General features: G+C 38.0%; 2 protein-coding genes across 8 annotated transcripts in view; one reads left to right on the top strand and one right to left on the bottom strand.

Moving 5' to 3' along the window:
- Positions 1–2,259, bottom strand: part of LOC107749108 (protein EFR3 homolog A-like) — a 44,030-nt gene extending 41,771 nt beyond the window's left edge. For 6 of the 7 annotated variants that reach the window (XR_001640992.1, XM_016564176.1, XM_016564178.1 and 3 more), the window contains exons 1-2: positions 2,096–2,259; positions 1,819–1,927 (exon numbers count right to left, since the gene is read on the bottom strand). Coding sequence is in view for 5 of the 7 variants with exons in the window: in XM_016564176.1 (XP_016419662.1) it covers positions 1,819–1,828 (10 nt within the window). In the remaining 2 variants the exon portion in view is untranslated. The remainder of the gene's footprint in view (positions 1–1,818; positions 1,928–2,095) is intronic. The other variant, XM_016564180.1, reaches the window with a different exon arrangement.
- A 17,240-nt stretch (positions 2,260–19,499) lies between these two features.
- Positions 19,500–22,527, top strand: part of LOC107749169 (adenylate cyclase type 8-like) — a 50,166-nt gene continuing 47,138 nt past the window's right edge. Inside the window, 1 exon segment of the mRNA XM_016564275.1 lies at positions 19,500–21,116. Coding sequence (XP_016419761.1) covers positions 20,250–21,116 — 867 coding nt within the window. The 5' untranslated portion in view covers positions 19,500–20,249.

Below are 22,527 nucleotides of genomic sequence, written 5' to 3'. Positions count from 1 at the left end.
TGTCGATTAGCATTGCATTATTATATACTTTATTATAATAAAAATTATAATAACACAAACTCAGATAAACCATATATTGTCGTATTCGTGTGTTTATTAGTCACGTTGAATCAATGAAAGCAGTTTAATCTTCTGTTTATTCAGCTGCAGCTATAGGCATTTTCTGGGTTTCTTCTGCGAGGCGTATTTGGAGTTTCAGCGCGAGAGCGCCCTCTGGCCTTTGGATCGAGATTTACTGCTGATCACAGAACTGTGCTTCACTGAAAGATACGCATGACAATCGCAGCTTCTGTCGAATCGCGATCTCGATTCCATTTCGATTTATCGTGCAGCCCTACTATACAATATGCTAAACTAAACACGCAAACTAAATCTCTCGAACACCAAACATAAGAGCAGCCAATAACAATTAACAACACCAAAACATTAGAATTAAACTGTATGGCAATACTGTGCATGTGCAATTGTAGAAATATCTCAAATAAACACACATTAGAATTTGCTTAAACTGTTTATAAAATGTTAGATATATTTGCACAGCTAAAAGTGGGAAGGACTACGTTGTGGTACTTAAACGTGAAATGTGAATGTGAAAATAAAATACAAAAGTTGTTGTCACAACTTGCTAAATAAATATAGAATTCAACTTACATGTGGTCACATGTGAGCGAATGTATATCAGTATGGCTTTAAATGTGCCTCAAACAGATACTGAAGAATTCAAACAGATATGTCACAATAGAAGAGAAAATGTGATCACAGTTATGTTTCATACTGACTTAAAATCCAACAACACCAAAAGAATATTAGAACAACAAATACCCCCAAAAAACAAAACCAATTAAACAACACCAAACTATTCGGCTAATACCAAACTAAACTAAATAAAAACCAAAACAAAATCCAAAGTAAAGAATATCACAAATAGCATAAATATCAACGTAAATAGCGGACAAAATCAAATAAAACTAAACAACAGCAACCATTAACATCTAAATAAATAAATAAATAAATAAGCCACACGTGTCATATAGTGTTGGCCTCAGATAAAAGAAACTAAAACCACTAAAAAAAATAAAATAAAAACATTTTTGTTACTTAAAATTAAATCAAAGATGAAACTTTTTTATTTAGTTTAACTTTATATACTAAAATAACAGAAAATTAAAAAAAATTGAAATAAAAAAACAGAAAATGTGACAAAAACTAATTCAAAATAATAATAAAAACTACAATTGAATCTCGGTGATTCTAAAATAACACTGAAGAATGAAGCATAACAATTTCTCTTGGTTGCAGGAGACTTTCATAAGCTTTTCAGGAACATTACAATCAGAGACGTCCAAATACATTACATAAGTTGTCCATCTTGGACCCTGCTGAGTAGGAATTTATGCTGACACTAAATCACATGCCAGTGCCACCTGCTGTCAAGATCTATGGCATCAGTGCCAACACCTCAACAGAGTCTGAGGTGACTCATTGTTCTGCATGGGATCATGGGTGAAACAGATTGCATTGTCAATGACCGTGGGAACTCTGGGAATACCATGGTACTACCGAATGATTAGCATTTTCATGTATCTAGTTACTTAGAGAATACCAAATCAATGGCAATACCATATAGTACTTTTTGTGCTTTTCTATTGATGCAGAAGCAGCAGGGAAGAGCTGAGATCAGCAGAACCCCAGTAGGCTAATGACACTGACTCATTCTCACATACACACTGCAGCACAACATTTGCAGCATAAACCGTCTTAAATTAATGACAGAGGGCTGAGGCTGTGACCGGCTCGGGCTCGGGTTTGGGTTCTTACCGGTAGGCATTCCTCCACTCAGTTACGTCCAACCCGCGCCCGATGCACTGCGTTTGGATCAGATCAGCTTGAAAGGGGGGTTGGGTTCGACATATGGATCGGAACACGTCTGGATCACACACACACACACACACACATACGGATTAAGCGAATCCTATCAGAACCCGTCACCGAGGTTAAACTGACGGCTATAAAAACACATGATTAAAAACGGCAGTACGGCGTCTTGTGTTGTTAAGAATTAATAAAGTAAAGAAAGAGAGTTGTGTATGAATACCTGTAGATGCAGATTAAGCGCAACACATCCGCGTTTCCTGCTTCACATTCCGCGTGACGTCGGGACACGCCAACACGGAAGTCGCGCGGCGCTGAGAAGAGAGGAGCGTCAAGTTTGAAAAAACAAACAAAAACACAGCACACGCTGCGGGTATTCACTGAGTGGAACAGGTGGGTATAAGAAAGAAATTGTTTGCATTGTTATATTGTATTATAATAACAAGTCTCTGGAAGTTTGTGTGAATATTATTTGCTCTCCCATCCAGCTTCTAAAATTAATAAGTAGGGCAATCTCAGTTGCTTTTGATTTAGGTTAATGAACTGCTCGTTTGTGTGTGTGTGTAGGTTGGTCGATAAAAAGTCATTAAAAGTGCTATTACCGCTCTAGGAATTTTGCATGGCATGTGGCCAGATTATTTTTACTCTCAATTTCTTCTTAAAGGAGTAGATCAACAAAAAAATGAAACTTGTATCATTTTACTCTGTAATGAATGTGCCTTTGTCTTTTTTCTATGGCACTCTACAAGAGACATAACTTTTACATTTTGGTATTGTATCATTTCAGTCAGAAAACTTGGAATATAGTCATAAGAACCACTTTTATGAGGTTTTTGTGACCTTTTTCGAACCATAAAAGATTTGGTTCCTATTCATTGTAACTGAATGAGAGTGTCACATGCCTACATTGAAGTCTTAATAATTTCTCCTTTTCTGTTCCACAGAAGAATGAATGTAATAGGTTTAGAATGACATGAAATGTGAGTAAACTTATCATTTAAATTTTCGGGTGAACAATTTCTTTGAAATCTGCAACCAGTGGCCTGACCTTTTAAAACATCAGAGCACATGTACCAAGTTGCAACAAACTCTTTTAGGTTAGAAAACCCTTTATATACTAATTTTAAAAGATATTACTGATGAAATGAAGGGGTTTGTTTCAACTGGCGTTTGATGTCTTTGTTGTTACATAAACCTGCCACTTCATTACGACACATTATGGGCAAAATCTGATCATTTACAGTAGTCATAATGAATAATAATACAAAGCCCAGTAATGTCTGCCTGTGTCAGACCTCCTGTGTATAACTGGATTATATTAGGATAAGCTGAAACCATCCAGTCAAACAGCCTAAGCTATGAGGACCTGAGCATGTGTGTCTGTGATAGAGAGAGAGAGAGAAAATACACAGTATTAAGATAAGACCTTTGCTTTACAGGAATTATGTGTGATTAAGTTCCATTTTATCCAAACATCTGTTAAAACACTGAAAACACACACATGCAGACTCAATCACTCACTTTCTCATGCGTACTTACAATTCTCTGTAACTAGGTGTGTTTACATTGTATCATGGCTTAAAGGGGTCATATGATGCTGTTAAAAAGAATATTATTTTGTGTATTTGGTGTAATGAAATGTGTTTATGCGGTTTAAAGTTCAAAAAACACATTATTTTCCACATACTGTACATTATTGTTTCTCCTCTATGCCCCGCCTTTCTGAAACGCGTCGATTTTTACAAAGCTCATCTGTCTGAAAAGCGAGGTGTGTTCTGATTGGCCAGCTATCCAGTGCGTTGTGATTGGCCGAATTCCTCAAGCATTGGATGGAAATGTTACGTCCCTTCCCATTTTGTGATGCCTGCGGCAACCACATGTGACGACCCCGGGCTGGACTCTGCTTCGTCCACGGTGAAAGCCGATCTTGCGATCAACAGCTCGAAGTTGTAGTATTTCCTCAGCGACCAGCACGGATCAGCTCCAGGCATGACGAAGCGATATCATCCTCTTTTGGAAGGCCAAACAAAGTAGTTTCGCTTTCACAACAAAGCACACAGCGCCTTCACAACATGGCGGCGGCGGCAACAATACTACAGCGAGAATAAAAGTTACGCCTTCTTTCTTTGCGTGAACATTTGGGCGGCGTTATGCAAATCTTCCCACATAGTGATGTAGATATGTGGGGGCGTGTTAGAATGAGCCGTTTTAGGTAGGTGCGGCTGACTCTTAACTTTTATAAAGAATATCTCTTTGGATTTGAGACTTTAGTCTTTGCAACTTTACAGATCTTCTTTATGCACCAAGAGCTTGTAACACTCCAAAGAGAAAGGAAAAATTGAAATCGCATCATATGACCCCTTTAAATGTTTAACACAATGTGCTAAGGGAAACAACAATGCTGGTGCACAAACTGGCTTGATACAGTGCTAGCATCTACAGATGCAAACATTTGCATAATAATTACTGAAATGCTGGCCAAATAATCCTATTTCACCAATAATCTCCATTAAATCTGTGTGATGTGATTTCTCCCTGTGGCCACACACACACACACACAATGTTTTCTGCCTCATTGATATTGGTGGTTTAACGAAGCATGAACGTTTGGGCAGTTTGATTGATTGAGTAATGGTTTAGCTGTGTGTGTGTGTGTATGTGTGCACAAATGGCAGCTGGTATTGCCAGTCATTCAGTAAAGTGCTGTCGTTATTTAAATATTGCATGCACACACGCAATGCAGTGATTGCACCTAAGATATGCACTTTTCTTTTGTATATGTGCATTTTAACCTTAAATCTACATGTTTAAAAATTAAGTTAATGGATACAGAATATTATTTTTCAGCTACTTACAGATACAGACAAACCCACACATACTCTTACTTATTATTCTCTTAATCAGTCTGAAAACATTAATTTAATACTTGAGTTTGTGTGAAACACAAATGTACATTTTCCTTGATTTGGTAACTTGCATATTATTTCTTGCGTATATGTAGAAAATAAAAGTAGATACAATATTATGAATGATGTTATTTTAATTTCCAGATTATAACAAACTAATTTTACTCTTCTGTTCTAGATCTAGAAAACTTGGAATATATTGCACAATTCATACTTTTATAAGACTTTTTTTTTATTTGTCTTTTTTTTTATTTTGACAGCCCGTTACACTTGTATGAGAGAAATGCAGCATCAAAAAAATTAATTTTGTTGTCTAGGGAAGAAATAAAGTAGGGATGCACCGATACCGATACTGGGTATCCTGTACTCGTACTCCTACTAGTTAAAATGCCCCGATACCAAACGCCGATACCACACAGCATGTGTTAAGTGCCATATTCAGACAATGAAACACCGACTACAGACAGCAGAATGGAGTTATTAGGGATTAAGGATGTCTACGAAGTATATGTATGCAATGAATATAATGTTAAACATTCAGTATTAACGCCTGTATAGCTGATGTGCGCGAGCTGATAAACAAAGCGCGCTGAGTGGATTGAGCGCGCAGCGGCGCAGATGCGCGAGCTTGTCGAGTGAATATACCTTTCTCACAGACATCACTGGAAAGTTTGTAGTTCGGTCGGATATGTCAAAAACAAGTAAGTAAAACGTTACTTAACAGTAGGGAGAGAGAGAGAGAGAGAGCATTTATTACCATTTTCTAAACTATAGCAAATAAACTGTGATAATGTGAGAAATGTTGAAGGTGTCTGAATAAATTTTGGTTTGACTATCTATTTGATTATTGAAGTTAACCAACTAACATTATACATACCCTTTTGGTTTCTGTACCCAACATTGAAAAAATTTACAAATGCAATAAAAATATCGGTATCGGTACTCGGTATTGGCAAGTACCAAAAATAAAAGTATCGGTATCGGGCGAGTACTGGAAAAAGTGGTATCGGTGCATCCCTAAAATAAAGTATGGAATAACTTGAGGACAAATAAACATTTTATTTTTTGAAGTTTTCTTGGAGTGTGTTTTACAAAAATCCTTCAATATTTCACATTTAATTTACTGTTACTTGCCATTTTTTGTTATTAATTGTGAATTTTACTAGCAATTTGAGAGTGAAAATCGTTTCTAATGACACAATGTATGGTAAATGCTGTTGTTTTCCATCCTCATTGTGCTTTTTCTATGTAATGCTTTGAAAACACACAGAATTAATTTTTTAATTCATACCTGTATACATGCTAGAGTAGGGCTGACCCATTTTTTAAATACTTACACAACATGTCCACCTTTAAGGATTTTCCGTTTTCCATCTACAAGCTTCACACCGAGCTTCAGATCAATGTTGACCCATAGAACAACTGTTTGTGTGAGAGAGAAATAGACAGTTTGATTTTTTTCTGTCTCCGGAGGGGGTTTGACATTTTTCACCAACTAGCATTTAGGCGCAATGTCTATTCAGTGTCTTCGGTCAGAATCGATGCATGGATGGATTGCGTAATAAACACACTCATGATATTTGCAATTGAGAGAGACTTCTGAATATTCTCTAAAACCCCTGACAAGATTTAAAAAAAACCTAGACTCCTACATGATGATTCAAAATGACAATGATTTTATAAAAAAAAAAGCTGGATGGCTGAGCATCTTATTTTTATAAAATGTCTGAGAAGCGCCCACAAACGTTATTATGACTCTGAGAGAACAGATCACGCTGTCAGAGCAGATTTCAAAGAATGAAGATCATGAAAGACATTGAAATGTTGCCTTTTAAAACATTTTTGAATTGAATGGCTATTTATGTAACATTTAAGGTCATCTGTGTACTACACAGAAATCTTGCTAATGTTAAACTGCATTACCATTTCTTTCATATTAACCATAAGTCTATTTAGGGGTATTTTCTTGCTTAATAGAAAGTACATATATAAAGTGGCAGCTACTAGGACAGGTAGCAAAAAATCAAGTCAAGTGCTAAATTTAGACCCGCAGTACTAGGAATAATACCAAGATCATGATGCAAGACAGACAGAACCTGTCACCTGTCTGAAACACTAGTCATTAAGGATGAGTCAATAGGTCTTGTAAACTCAGTATAAATATGACTTTAGTGCAGATTCGTGGGAGAGGATGAGCACATTCGAGGTGAAGCTCTAGGGTGATGAGTAGGCAACCGGTCGATGTGTCGAGTTGAATGCAGAGATCTTTTCTGAGATGAGGGGAGATAGAAAGGTGAAATGTATAACTGAGTGTCAGTTTATTGGACTGGAATGTGTAAAGACACAAGATCAGTTTAAAAACAAGCAGGAATACAGTGAATTGTATTTCTGAGAGCTCAACTCACCATTCTGAAATTTCCATTGGTGGGCTCACTGGGCTGATTCCTACAGACGTTATTTCCTAACATCCTTGTTAGGCTTTGAGGTATTTATGAATGCAGGGTGTATACAGTGTGCATGCTATTTTAGTTTAACAGTAAGAGTTAATTTTGACCTTTTTTTTGTCATGATATTCTAAAACTTGTCATGCTTTTAAAGTCAGCATAAAATCGAAATGAACAGTGGCTGCTACTTACTATGTTCCTGGTGTTTTTGTGCTGATTTCTTTGCTGCACTCTGCATGCAATGCTTGCCTTCGTAATCTTTCATCAAAACTTTTTCAATGTCCAACCAAATCTGGAGAAAATCATGCCCTACCCTACTTTTTTTCTCATTGAATATCATTTTTGGTATTTTGTTATCCAATGTTTGAGACTGTGTGAAGGAACTCAGTCAATTCGTAATTCTAGCATAATTCTTAATATTAACTTAGCATTTAATTTGATTTTCGCACATCTTAAGCCTGGTGCACACTGTACAATTTCGGCCATGATTTGGACAAATTTTGTGAATCCTAAAAGATTCCTGTGATCCAAAATCTGTAGTCTTTTATCACTAGTTTGGCATGTTCGCTGACAGCATATTAATGACCATTGGGTTTCAATTTTACAATGAAATTCTGCTAGTGTCAGGCACAAAACGATTTACAACTGTCAAATCAAGAACCATTAAAGGGTTAGTTCACCCAAAAATGAAAATTAGCCCATAAATTACTCACCCTCAAGTCATGCTAGGTGTATATGACTTTCTTCTTTCAGACGAATCCAGTCGGAGTTATATTAAAAATAGTCTTTGATCTTTCAAGCTGTTTAATGTCACTCAGCGGGTGTTGCATGCATCAGTCCAAAAGAAGTTAAATAAAAAGCCCCCCCAAAAAGTGTCTTACACAGCTCCAGGGGGTGAACAAAGTCCATTTTTGTGTGAACTAACCCTTTAAGAGGATATTTCCCCCAATAAAGTTGGGGCAAGTTGTTCCAAATCTGTATGAATTTCTGTCTTCTTTTGAACACAAAAGAATATATTTTAAAGAATGTTGTTAACTAAACAGTTGCTGGTAGCCATTGACTTCCTAGTGTTTTATTCCATAAGAAAGGAACTCATACAACTTGAGGGTGAGTAAATGATGACAAGTTTCATTTTTGGGTGAACTATCCCTTTAAGAGCACAGGACCTGATTACGCAATTAGTGTGACGACAACAAACCACTTGATCCACGCATCTTTTTTTCCCCCATATTTTCTTTTTAATACAAGCCATGGTCAAAATTAATGCTAGCTGTTTTTGTTTGCTAGTCACCATTTCATTTCCAAATGTAAATCCAGCTCACCGACACAAACATATCACAAATATGTTCATACAGTCTGACAAGCAGCAATCGGACTAATATAAATCGTACAGTGTGTACACGGCTTTAGAAGATTACAGAACACTGACAACATTAGTTTTATATATTGAAATTGTCTGGGAAAGCGGCGAGGTGTTATATGCAATATGTTAACAACACATGACTGAAACTCCTTTATAAAAATTGTATAAGATAATAAATATATCATTGATATAACATTCATTTCTTATGTGAAATAAATATGGAGTGTTTCGTAGGTTCAAACCTTGAATACAACATCCCACTGAATTGTAAGCTTCTGTAAAGAACTGTTCTGTTTTTGATGATTAAAAGCCGTATGCAATTAGGAATTAGCATCTGCCTGTGTTCTACAGTGTGAAAAGTGAGGGATTCAACATTCAGTCTGTGCAAAATGTCTCAAGGCTCTGAGATGTGGTTTTCCTGAAGCATTATTAATGTACTTGTGGACCTGTCAATCATATTTCATGCCAAAGGAATAGATTTTGAATATTATTAGAAGACAAGAACTAGACTGAGATTCCTTATGAGACCTTTTAACCTCTTTGGTCTACACATAACATGTCCTCATGTTCACAGAATGGCACAGAAACTGCCTTTACATGTATATATGCACCTAAATGATGCTAAAAGGACTAATAATTTCTATACATAACTCCATATCATGTATGTAACCCACACATTTGACTATCATGTGCTAATCACTCATTGTGTAGCCTATGTCTTTTGGAAAACGATTGAATAGTTTATAGGTTTATATTCATGTTGGGTATGTAGAGTTTTTGAATTCAATTCTTTGTAAAAATGTATTATATTCTTGTTATAGAAATCATGTCCAAATTATAGCCTACTCTGCAAGAGCGGGAAAATTCGGACCATGTGACTGATAAGATAAAATGTTGATTTAGTGAGTAATTAAAGGTCCCATATTGTCAAAACTGAAATTTCCTGCCTTTTGTCATGATAACTTAGGTCTAGGTGCTATGTAACTACCATATAAGTTTCAAAACAGTCAATCCACAGTCAAATGCACACAGCCTGCATAAAGTAGCTGTGATTTTTCACGAACCGTTGTGAATTCTGTAAAAAGGTGACGTCAGAACTACTCAGTCACCGCCTTCAGTCACCACCCCGAGCACTGGCCACAGTCCCACTCTCCTTTTGCCAAACCCCCAGACAACGTCGCGTCCATGCCATTGCTGAGCAACAACAACACGGAAACATGTCGAGAAAAACGCTGTTCAGTCTGGATGTCAGGAAATTACATCATTGCACAGTAGGGCTGTGACAGTCGCCGTGACAACCGCGTCAACCGTTGTCTATTGCCACCGGCAACGTGACGTCACACACTCTATAACAAGCATAATACAAAGTTCCTCTTCAGGAACTCGAGCTGCATCGGAGAACGCTTTGGGAACGCCTTCTGTGACCACGCTCTGAATCACATGTGAAACACTCAGAAAACAACAGGCCAATCAGAAGAGAGGCTCATGAATATTAATTAGACAGGCCAAAATCGACCTGTTCTTTGCAGAGCTCCTGAGAGAGGAACTGTAAAAATATATTGAGATGGTTTTTGGTACTTGTACCGCAAATATATATTCTTAAGGACATCAAGACTTAAAATAAAACTCCAGAAAGGTGTAAATTATGTGACCTTTAAGTGAAGTGGCATGTGGCCAAGTATGGTGACCCATACTTGGAATTTGTGCTCTGCATTTAACCCATCCAAGTGCACACACACAGCAGTGAACACACACCCGGAGCAACTGCTCTGGCGCCTGGAGAGCAGTTGGGGGTTCGGTGCCTTGCTCAAGGGTCTCACCTTAGTCGTGGTATTGAAGGTGGAGAGAGCGCTGGTTTTTCACTCCCCCACCGACAATTCCTGCCGGACTTGTCCGACTCTATATCCTATTAGACTGCCCCTATTCTCTCCTTAGGAGGAAAAACATAGCAACACCCCGACCTAAGACAATGTCTAATTGGTCAAGACACCATTTGGGATGTGTCCAACAGCCGAGTTTAAAAACTCAGGACACCATCAAATTATGCTTTTTGCAGCTGCTTTTTAGCGTTCTTTCAGCGTGCTCTGGCTTACATGCCAGCTGCTCCGTACATCATGAGGAGAAAATCCATCTAGTCTCGTCACCTTATTCTCTTTGCTTCTTTACTTCAGTTCTTTTCCGTTGAGAGTTTCATGTTCTGAGTTAAGTTTTGCCACAATGCCATCTCTCCGAGTCAGACCTCGAGTCTATGTGCGCAGCCATTGGCTTCTCAAGACGTCGCTTCGAACTACTACTGGACTTCCAGCCAATCAACAAACTTGGGGAAACCCCTTTCTGCAATGAGGACAACAAGGGCATCCTCTAAATAAGCAATGCAAGTACGTCCAAATCCTATAGTTGAACTGGTGCATTTAATATAAATTTTAATCTCATTGAGGAACTCAATGAGAGGGTTAATTAAATGATTGATGGTTTTTCAGGTCTGCAATTGCACATATTGCTACAAACTTGGGATTTCACATTTTCACTCTCTTAAACTCATTCCTCACTTTCTCTCTTCCTGCAACTTGTGTGAATGTGTGAGTGCATATATGAATCGCTGGCCGACTCAGTGATCAGCCGTAAAACAGTGATTCTGTCTAAATTCCCTATAAAATCAAAAATAATTCCCTTTGAGCTAAATTGACCTGTTTCCCTTACATGATGCATTACATCTTTTTGTTTAAAGCTGCAGTGTGTAATTTCACAAAATCAAATTGCAAAATGGTCTTTTCCAAACAAGGTTTCCCAAACTCTCCCTGTCTGTGATTTATGTATGTGTGTATTTATTATTTATTTAATCTATCTGAATAGTTGACCTGCTTGGAACAGAAATGGGGACCCTGATGTGTGTGTTTTTTTTTTATTATTATTATTTTATTTATTTCTCTATGCAGTAGTTAACCTGTTTGGAACAGAAATAGTGACCCTGTTGTGATTTTTTTTATTATTATTATTTTATTTATTTCTCTATCTGAATGCAGTAGCTGACCTGTTTGGAACAGAAATGGTGACCCTGGACATGGATGCTGAAGATCAAGTTTCCCCTCCAGAGCATTTCCTAATATCCCAGTGGTAACGCTTCATTTTCAGATCTATTGTTATTTTCTATTATAACATAACTTTTATTATATTAGTGTCAAATTACCTGTAACCGTAGGCATTATCTACAACAGTACTCTAAAGCAGTGTATGAATAGCTATTTGGCTTTTGATAAACATTTTTCTCACCCTCACAGATACCATCAATCAAAAGACAAAAGTCATTGGAGAAGCAGAGCTGCATACAAAGCATGTGAGTTTACATAATTTTAAACAGATTTTTTAATACGAAGTAAACATACATTTAAGTATAAAACATAGAATTGAATTCTGTATTGTGTGTGTGTAAAATATATAAATATTCTACTGTTCAAAATTTTGGGGTTGGTACAATTTTTCATTTTTCTTTTTTGGCAAGATTGAATTAAATTGATCAAAGGTAGCAGTTAAACCAATTATATTGTCACCAAAAAATCTGTTTCAAATAATAAATGCTGTTCTTTTCAACTTTCTATTCATCAAAAAGTCTTATAAAATTCTATTTTTTTAAGAAAAATATTAAGCAGCACGACTGTTTTCAACATTGATGAATAATAAGAAATGTTTCTTGATCAGCAAATCAGCGCATTAGAATGATTTCTGAAGGATCATGCAGCACTAAAGACTGGAGTAGCAATATAATACTTAAATAATATTAAGTTATTTTAAATTGTAATAATATTTCACAATGTTACTGTTTTTACTTTATTTTTTATCAAATAAATTCAGCTTTGGCGAGCCTACGAGACTTCTTTTAAATGCAATTAAACTAGCATCTAAACTAACAATTAATTGCATCCAAAATAAAAGTTTTGTTTACATAATATATGTGTGTGTACTGTGTATATATATTATGTATATATAAATACACACATGCATTTATTTAAGAAAAATATGTTATGTTTATATATTAAATATATTTATATATATTATAAATTATATGAATATAAATATATACATGTAAATACATGTATTTTTTTCTAAATATATACTGTATGTGTGTGTATTTTTATATATACATAATAAATATACACAGTACACGCATATATATTATGTAAAAGAAAACTTTTATTTTGGATGTGATTAATCGCGATTAATCGTTTGACAGCACTAATTTAAACAATCTTACCAACCACAAACAATTGAAAAATAGTGTAAATTTACATTTAAATATCTTTTTATATTCTTGTTCATTTTCGCTTCTATCTTTCGTGTAATTCTGTTTAGGATTATGTTCTGTTTCTCTACTGCAGGGTTATGAACAGAACAGATTTGATATGGAAGGTTTTCATTATTTATAGTTGTGTTAAGTGTACTCTCTCTTGCTGTGAAACACTGGCACTGTCTCTTTCTCTCTCACACATAGAATGTTGGCTGCCTCTGAAAGGGAAACTCAAAATAAAAGTAAAAAAGGCTAAATGAAAGAGCGATGTGCATGGAAGTGAAGCTATAAAAAGAGAAAGAGAAACTATTAATTATGAAGCAGGTGAGAGAGACACAGATATGTGTATTTAATTATAGGCAGTCTGTGATTATTATTTTTTTGTTTGTTTGCTGTGATATTCTGCTTGCTTTTTCCTACTTCTTCACGTCTCACATAGTAACGGCAGCAGGTGTGAACAGCGCTGGACTCTGGGGCTGAATTTTATAGATCACTCCCACAGTTCTGGAACCTAAAACATCAACAGCAGAATGGGCTGACAGGTGGCTGAATCCAACACGCATACACACACGACACACAAGCAAACACATGCAAGCCTGCACAAGACAGCATGTAAGCAGAAATGTGGGTGGAATTATGGGAACTTAAGTTTTAACTACTTGGTTTCTTTCTCTGTGGTTTCTCATTTATTTTGTGACCTTTAACCTGGTTAGAAATCAAAGGAACAAATTATTCACATTCAAGAGTTGTTTTACTTTCAAGATTGTGTGACTTGTTAATGAAATTCTGACAAATGTTTTAACATTTTATTTTATTTAGTCAAAAATGAAGGCGAGACATTATGGCGCATATTGATGATATATAAATGATTGCATTTAAAAATTATTGCTGACACAAATATGACAAGAAAAATACAATGCCAAGGCACTAAATATTTTTTGAAGACGGTACAAAAATTTGGGGTTGGTAATACTTTTATGCTCACAAACGGCCGCATTTATTTGACATTGTGGAATACTGTTACAATTTAAAAGAACTGTTTTCTATTTTTTTATATATTTTGAAAAGTAATTTATTCCTGTGATGCAAAGCTGAATTTTCAGCATTCAATACAACAGTCTTCAGTGTCACATGATCCTTCCGAAATCATTCTAATATGTTGATTTAGTGCTCAAGAAACATTTATTATTAGTATCATTGTTGTTGAAAACAGTTGTGCTGCTTAACTTTTTTCCAAAAGAATAGCATTTATTTATACTTTATAAATGCTTTATAAAATTGTTTATAAATGTCTTTACTTGCACTTTTGATCAATTTAATGCATCCTTGTAGAATTAAAATATTAAATCTTAACCCCAAACTTTTGATCATTAGTGTATGTTTTTTATAATTAAATTTGCCCTATTTAAATAATAATTGCCTCAAAAGACAAAAATAATATGAAGAAAAGAAAAGAAAAAATATATATATATATAAAGAAAAATAACAAGTGTGTGAGTGATATCCAAGTATTCCCTATGTTGTGGGGACATTTAGTAAACCCTGAACTTTTTGTGATGTTGTGGGAATAAAACAGCTTTTAAATATCCAGTTATAATTGAAAATTATTTTAAAAAAGTTGTTTTAACCTGTGTGCCAATGTTTGACAAATAAAAATTGTTGTTAAAAAACAGCTTTTAAATCATACTTTTTTGATGAGTATAAATACGCAGAAAAGCAAATGTAAAGTGTGTACAGTATAAAAATAACTTAATTTTATATCATTGTGTGTGTGTGTGTGTGTGTGAGAGAGAGAGAGAGAGAGATTTGGATGGCTGCTCTCTACTGCCTCCTGCTGTCCTGTGTTTTTTGGGGTAGAGACATGAAGGTCTTTTACCTGCAAGCAAATTCATAAAGGTTTGTGAAAAGGTAAGCTGCTTTGTTGGGTTTTGTGTTTATGTGTGTAACCAGAGAGACACAATGGCATTAAGGAGAGTGAATTAAACTATGACCAAGCATTTAATTTTAAACACCCTGACCATGATAAACACAAATTAAGCACCTAACACAGGCAGCACCTGGTCTTTCCAGGCAGAGATTCTATAATTACGCAAATGTGTCTGCTGAATATAGAATGTCCTTCATGCCTATCTGAGCCCAAACATTCAGTGCCACAGTATGTGTGTGTGTGGTAATGCTTTTTCTGCAGAAGCGCTAATGTATTTTCTATGTCTTTTTTTCAATGGCTATTTTAGTGAAGGTTTCCTCTTCGCTGTGTTTCAGTTGTGAGTGTGTGAGCTGTGTCTGGATGTGTGTTTTAGCAGCCTCTCTTTTTCCTGATCTTCTCAGTCACTTATTCACCAGACGGCCTGATGGAGGAGGAGAGAGCGGCAGACAAAGAGAGAGAGGTCTGTGTCATGTGATGTCTTTCTTAGCATTGAGCCATGATCTCTGCCAATAATTGCTGTAATCAAGACACTTTAACACGCACAGGTGTGTGAGGTGAATTTGAGAAGAATGAGTGGATCGTTCCACTCCCTAGTTCCCTACAACGTGAATTAATGAGCATGAATTCTTGCATTAGCAAGGGCCTTTGAAACATAGGGACACTGATGACTCAATTACATGCGACACATTTAAAAGGTCACACATTAAAATTATGCTGGTATTAATCAGCTGTTATATATCAAAAGTGATTTATAAAACTGCATTTACAGTCAAATTTGTACTTAATTCACTTGCAGTCAGACATGCTGTATGTAAATGCAAGCACATGTTTAAAGTTTCGTCCTCAGTACCCAGAATCAAGTTGGTGGATTCTGACCTAGACTTTTGAGAGAATAGAGCTTCTACTGTAAACATAAAAGATTAACCTCTGCATAAACTTAAAAGCTGCAGGGTTTTGTAATTTCACATGCTCAAAGCCTAGTTTGACCGCAGCTTAAAGGGATAGTTAACCAAAAATGTTTTTGAAAATTTGGTCATCATTTACTCGCCTCTAAACCTGTATGACTTTCATTTTTTCTATGAGAAATGAGTTTTTATTTATCTATGATTTGGACTTGCGTGTTCTGCAAAAGATAGAAAATCATGCAAGTTTGGAACAACATGAGGGTGAATAAATGATGACAGAGTTTTAATTTTTAATTGAACACTAGGTGTTGTTTACCACAGAACCTTATGAAATATATGATAACCAGATGTATTGGAAAAATTATTTATAAAATAAACTATATTGGTTTTTATTCTAAAAATGCTGAACGTTTTTAACTGTTATGTCCTCATTTAGATGGATAAGATGATAAAATTGATGAGATATTCAGAAAAACACTAATATTGTTTAATATGATTACAATTGTTAGCGTTTTCTGTTTTTTTTTTTTTTTTTGAAAGAAGTCTCACTGAGGCTGCATTTATTTGATCAGAAATATAGTAATGGTATTTCAATTTAAAATAACGTTTTTCTCTTTGAATATGTTTTAAAATGTCATTTATTCCTGTGATGCATAGCTAAATTTTCAGCATCATTACTTCAGTCTTCAGTGTCACATGATCCTTCAAAAATCAGTCTAATATTCTGATTTTGAGATAAAAGCCATGATGTTGACCTGTTCTCATCTAATTCACATTTAACTAAACCGAGAGAATGAGAGAAAGAGAGAAAGAGAGAAAGAGATCTGACTCTTGCGCCTTAATGGGATCGTCTCAAATGTCACACTTTAATTGGAAACCAAGAACAAATGAACCACCAAAATGTACAAATAGGCACTCACACACAGGCTTTGGTCTATAACAGCACAGTAGCAGCATTCACAGACTTAACCATGAAAAACGTGACTCAGTTTTATTTAATTCTTCCCCAAACGTGTGATGCTTTTCTTGCATAAACACTCAAATGACGTTGTGTCTACATTCATGTCTTCACCAGTTCCTCAGTTCACATCATTAGCAGTATAATCAGCCCGCTTACGTCACTCATCCTGACAGTAACCTCCTCCTCAGGCTCCACCTCAGATTGCACAACATGCAAACCGCATTCAAACGCATAGGGACGCTGTCATATACAGCAAGACATCCTCAGACACGTGTATGCCGCTCCTCATGTTTTGTTCATGATTCATGTATTGTATTTGTAATAGTGTGTCCTTAACAATAAATCTTTTCAGCAGTCCTCATATCTGAAAAACATAGACCTACGACTTCAGCTCTGCATGTGAATATATGTGGTATCTCCAATGCGACATATACAGTGCAAAAGTTTGGGGCAGTTTTTTTTTTTTTGAAAGAAATTATTACTTTTATTCCGCAAGGGTACATTATTACAAAATATTTCCGTTTTAAAAAGTACTGTAGTTTCCACAAAAATATTAAGCAACAAAGCCATCTGTTTTCTATGAAGAAATGTTTTTATGAGAATTAAATCTGCATATTAAAAAGATTTCTGAAGGATGTTGGCACCGATAGCCTAGTGGGCAAGTGCGCTGACGTATGATGTCGTTGCGTTACGGGCGTCCCGAGTTTGAATCCCAGCTTGAGGACCTTTCCCAATCCCGCCCCACTCTCTCTCTCCCACCTTCCTTCCTGTCTGCCCTCCACTGTCTTATTATCATAATAAAGGCAAAACACCAAAAATAAAAAAAATGTTTAAAAAAATTCTGAAAGATCATGTGGCTGAAGTAATGGCTGCTGGAAATTCTGCTTTGCTGGAATAAAGTACTTTTAAAATACATTAAACTTGGAAAGAAAAATTCTAAATTGTAATAATAATATTTTACAATATTACTTTTTACTGTATTTATGATACAATAAATGCAGCCTTGATGAGCACAAGATGCCGCCTTAAAAAATCTGACCAACCCTAAGCTTTTTAACAGTAGTGTACAGTACTTTTTTATGTGACCAAGTAATTGTTCTAAATAAAGATAAATCAGACACTGGTTTGATGGTGACTTGATGTTTGGCCAACAGAAACCTCAGAAGAACTTTAATGGAAGGACAGATTCTGTCAACATTTACTCCCCCTATCATTCCAAACCTTTGACGTTTTCTTCTGAGGAACATTGAGCATGTTCAAACTTGGCACACGAAGACACCGATTTGACGTCACCATTGGTCTCATAAAACTGATCACAGTGTGCCATATTTGAATATGCATAAGCGTGTATTCATTTCTGTTCCTCCAAACAAAGCTATCGTTTGGCTTCAAATAACTTGTAATATGGTGCCTGAGTTGTTTGTTCTAGTTTCATCATACTTTTACAGTATTTTTGTCCTCTTTGGACCTTAGATAGGCTAATTGCCTTCCACTGCGTGTTTTCATTGTAGAGTAAAGCATCAACATTCTGATAAACTTCTTCATTTGTGTTCCTCAAAGGTTTGAAACAACATAAAGGTGAGTAGGATGATAGAATTTTTATCTTTAGGTGAACAATTTCAAAATGAGTCATGGTTTTGATTGTTTTGTGGGTCGCATTCAGTGCAGCACCAGAACTGTTAGACCAGGACCCCCAGTTATATATATAATGTTTACATGAATTTTGCCAAATCACCCTTGTGCTTCAAGTCGGATAAAGGGTCTGCCATTAGGGATGATAGGAGTTAGAAGGGGTTTTGCAGGACGATGATCCAGCCCTGGTATTACTGTAGGTAGACTTGATTCACTTTTTTTAGGTAGACTAGTAGCCTATCAGCTAGATTTGATTAATTGATTTTTATGAACTGAATGATTGTAACAGCGGGGTGATGCGGAGGCCCAGAGCAGCCGGTGAGCGAGTTTCCTGTGGCAGTTAATCATCCCTCTTTTTTTCAGAGCAAGCAGAAAAAGTAAGGAAGTGAGCAACGCATAGAGAAACTCCTGGAAAGACTGGGTGTCGTATGGTAGCCTACAATCCCACAGCCGTTAAAAAAAGAGCCGGCAGCGCGAGCGTGGGACGTGATGAGTCACTCGCGAGGCGCTGTCGACCCGCTTTGATCAGCCGCTGTTAGTGTCTCGCGCTGTAAAATATTTGAAAAAGACGAATAGCCGGTGAGTCACCGTAACGGCACTCGAGCTAAGTGTGTTATGTTGCTAAAAATATCCTGACAAATTCGATAAAAAGGATAAAAGCCAATTGCAATATAACTTTAATAATATTTGAGTTTTTCGTTTTTTGTTTTACCGCCATTTTTACCAGACAAGTCGCGCTTTCTTATTGAAAACGACGGCAGTTAGACGGATATTGTACTGTTGGGAAATGGATCGAGGACAATTAGGAACAAAAATAAATAACATCAAAATGTAAATAAAAATTTATAAACGATGCATAATGCAACTTACGAAATTAAAAGAAATAGCCTAAATAAATTAGTTAACTGAAACTAATAGATAAAAAACTTGTGTCTGAAGCGCTTGGTAGCCTATAGCCTACTTTTTAATTAAATTAATAGGCCTAAATTAGTACAAATGTAAATGTTTCTGTTTTGATTCCAACTATTGAGGGTACCAATTATAAAGGCACAGCAGAAAACAAACAACAAAATGTAACAAAAGCTGGGCAGGGGGAGGAAAAAGAGGCAAGGAGCTCGTGACGTCGGGAAGTCTCAGTCACACACACACACACACACACACACACACTCCTCCTCCTCTCTCTCTTTCGCTCAGTGTAAATACCATCTCCACCAGATGAGCGCGGACGCATTGAATGCTTCTGTATAACATCACAGAAGCCTTCTGAATCATCACTGACTGATGCAAACGTTTCTGTTGTTTATGCTTGCTTGCTTGCTTGTTTGTTTGTTTTATGAGATATTATTCTTGGATTTCAGCTCTCCATATCCTTCGCGACCGGTTCTGCTATCCGAGACCACCCAAAACTGACAAAGAGGAAGGTCTTCTCGACACCCCTCCAACCCTAAACCTCACCTCTGGATATGAGAACGATTCCTGGAGACAGTTCTTGAGGGGAAAACATACCACAGAAGACGCACATGTTGTAAAAGACCGGACTGTACCGCGGAATGGCGTTGTGGAAAGGACTCCTTAACATTCTTGTATGTGCACTCTGGTTACGTTAAAGAGAAAAAAGCCACACCAAGACCTTCTGCAGCAGCGCAGACAACGGGGGGCATTTTCTTCTTCAGACCGCGTTAAGATGCGCTGTTTTTCAGCACGCCAGCGGGCGCATGCCATGCTGTAGCGCTGCGCAGCCAAATGGCACGAGCCAGCGCGACCGAATCGCTCTGACGTTCGCGGAGGACAAGGCGTATGATGATGAGCGGCAGCTGCCGTGGGACCAGTCTGCTTGTCCCGATGCGTTCTCCACTCTCCGTTCGGTTCGCCTTCACTCTTAATCGCACACACCTGCTCGTCTTCGCTGTTTCTGTTCTAGGAACGCGCGTGGGTAAATAGAACCGCGTTGGGAACAATGGAGTTGTCTGAGGTTCGCTGTTCCAGCGCGAGCGAGGAGCTGTACACCATCAACAAGACCCCCAGCAACAACAACGGGAACCGACCGAAGCGCCTGCTGTGGCAGAACGCTGTGCGGCACATCACCGAGCAGCGCTTCATTCACGAGCACAGCCCTAAACCCGTCTCACCGGACGAGCCTCACGCGCAGGGCTCGCGCAAACAGTCCGCCGGCAGGACGTCGGTTAGCGACCGGCACAACAACGGCGGCACTAAAGTCTTCCCCGAGCGCTCGAGCAGCGACCTGGGTTTCCTGCAGATCGACTGCGCGCCCAGCAACTCCGACTTCTTTCTTAGCTGGGGCTACACGTACCGCGGGGTCATCTTTCCCACGCTGCGCTACGCCTTCAAGTCCAGGGACCTCGAGCGCCTGTACCAGCGCTACTTCCTGGGCCAGCGACGGAAGTCGGTGGTGGTCATGAACATTCTGGACGTGGTGACCAAGCTGACCCTGCTCGTGCTGCACCTGACCCTGGCGTCCACGCCGATGGACCCGATCAAAGGAATGCTGCTCGGCTTCTTCACGGGCATCGAGGTGGTCATCTGTGCACTGGTGGTGGTGCGCAAGGACACGAGCTCGCACGGTTACCTGCAGTACAGCGGCGCGGTGACCTGGGTCGCCATGGCCACGCAGATCCTCGCGACGGGACTGGGCTACGGTTTGCTCGGGGATGGGATAGGGTACGTGCTCTTCACGCTCTTTGCCACCTACAGCATGCTGCCGCTGCCTCTCACCTGGGCCATCGTGGCGGGACTGCTGACCTCCGCGCTGCACATCGCGATACAGCTGCTGGTGCCCCCTCGAGCACAGATCTCCACGAATCAGGTGAGACAGAGAAATGTGCGATATTGCATCATGCCAAGTTTGGGTGCAACACTGGATGTTTTCAGCGCTCGAGGCATTTAACCAATGCGCAACGGTCGCTGTCCATCCAACGTGGTGCTGAAAGTAACATTATAAGGTCGTTCTTTGCAGACTGAGTCGTGCTGTTCTGTCTGATACTGATGGCTTGTTTTGCGGTTTAAATTTTATAGAGGTCAGTAAAGGTCAAGAAGAGCTCGTGAATGCGGCAAAGCAGTCATATTAGAGCACTGCAGTCAGTTACACATTTCAATAACATCTGAGGAGAGCTTGAGCATTATGAGCTCTTCCAATATATTTATAAAGACATATTTGCAAAACGAATTGTGTATATTTACAAAAACGAAAATTACAAAAATATGCGAGAATTAAAGGAATGGTTCACCCAAAATGAAAAACACATACATCGTTTACTTCATGTGGAACATGAAAGATATTTTGAAAAATGTCTTTTTGTCTTTACATTGAAAGTCAATGGGGTTCAAAGTAGTCTGGACACCAGTGTTCTTCAAAATTTCTTCTTTTGTGTTCCACAGTGTTCATACAGGTTTTGGTCAACATGATTTAAATTTTAAGGTGAACTATCCCTTATACATTGCATTGACACGGTTGCATGTGTTTGTATACCGATCAGCAAAGCCTCTTTTTCTCTCTGTCAGATGCTAAGATATTCTAAATGACAAGATGACCTGAGGTCATGCCACTCCACATGTGATCATATCACATTTAAATTGAGTCATAGTGGCACTACAGTTATTTTGTGTCTTTCACCTGCACACACACACACACGCTGTACACAAACAAGCGAATGTGCTGTACACAAAAACAAGCGCACAGACACAAGCAACAGTGAGGAGACAGGAAGCCGTGCGAGTTAATTATAGTGTGCAAAAATTATTCACTGTGATCACAGCAGAGAGAGGCAGACAGACAGAGTTGTTTGGTGTCCTTTCACACACAGATTCAGGCCAGATCCAGATGTCTGTATGCAGATTCAGGTCAAAATAGCCAAACTCAGCCAATCAGACCCAAAAATGTGTGTGTCTGTGTGTGTCCAAGCAGTGGTCGAAGATGCTGTGAGGTAGACTGTAAAAATAGCAAGCGTGGGAGGGAGATATGGAGAAGGGCTCTCTGACTCACACACTTGTCTGCCAGCATCTCCTTGTTTCCCATCTCTGTTTCCATCTCCTTTGCTCTTACTGCAGGACACGCTCACACACACACACCCTCAGACCTGACCGCACACCTGCTTCGGTGTTTAGTGCTATGTATGTAGAATGTTGTCAGTGCCTGGGTAAGATGGACGTCAGTAAGCATGCGCTTGCTTTCTTGTGCTTCCTCTGGGTTTATGGAAACTCATGCAGGGCCTCCATCA

Source organism: Sinocyclocheilus rhinocerous, unplaced genomic scaffold, assembly GCF_001515625.1.
Source record: "Sinocyclocheilus rhinocerous isolate Xijiao unplaced genomic scaffold, SAMN03320098_v1.1 scaffold919, whole genome shotgun sequence".
Classification (NCBI taxonomy): Eukaryota; Metazoa; Chordata; class Actinopteri; order Cypriniformes; family Cyprinidae; genus Sinocyclocheilus; species Sinocyclocheilus rhinocerous.
The sequence above is the reverse complement of the archived record's forward strand: the minus strand, read 5'-3'. Positions and strand labels throughout refer to the sequence as shown.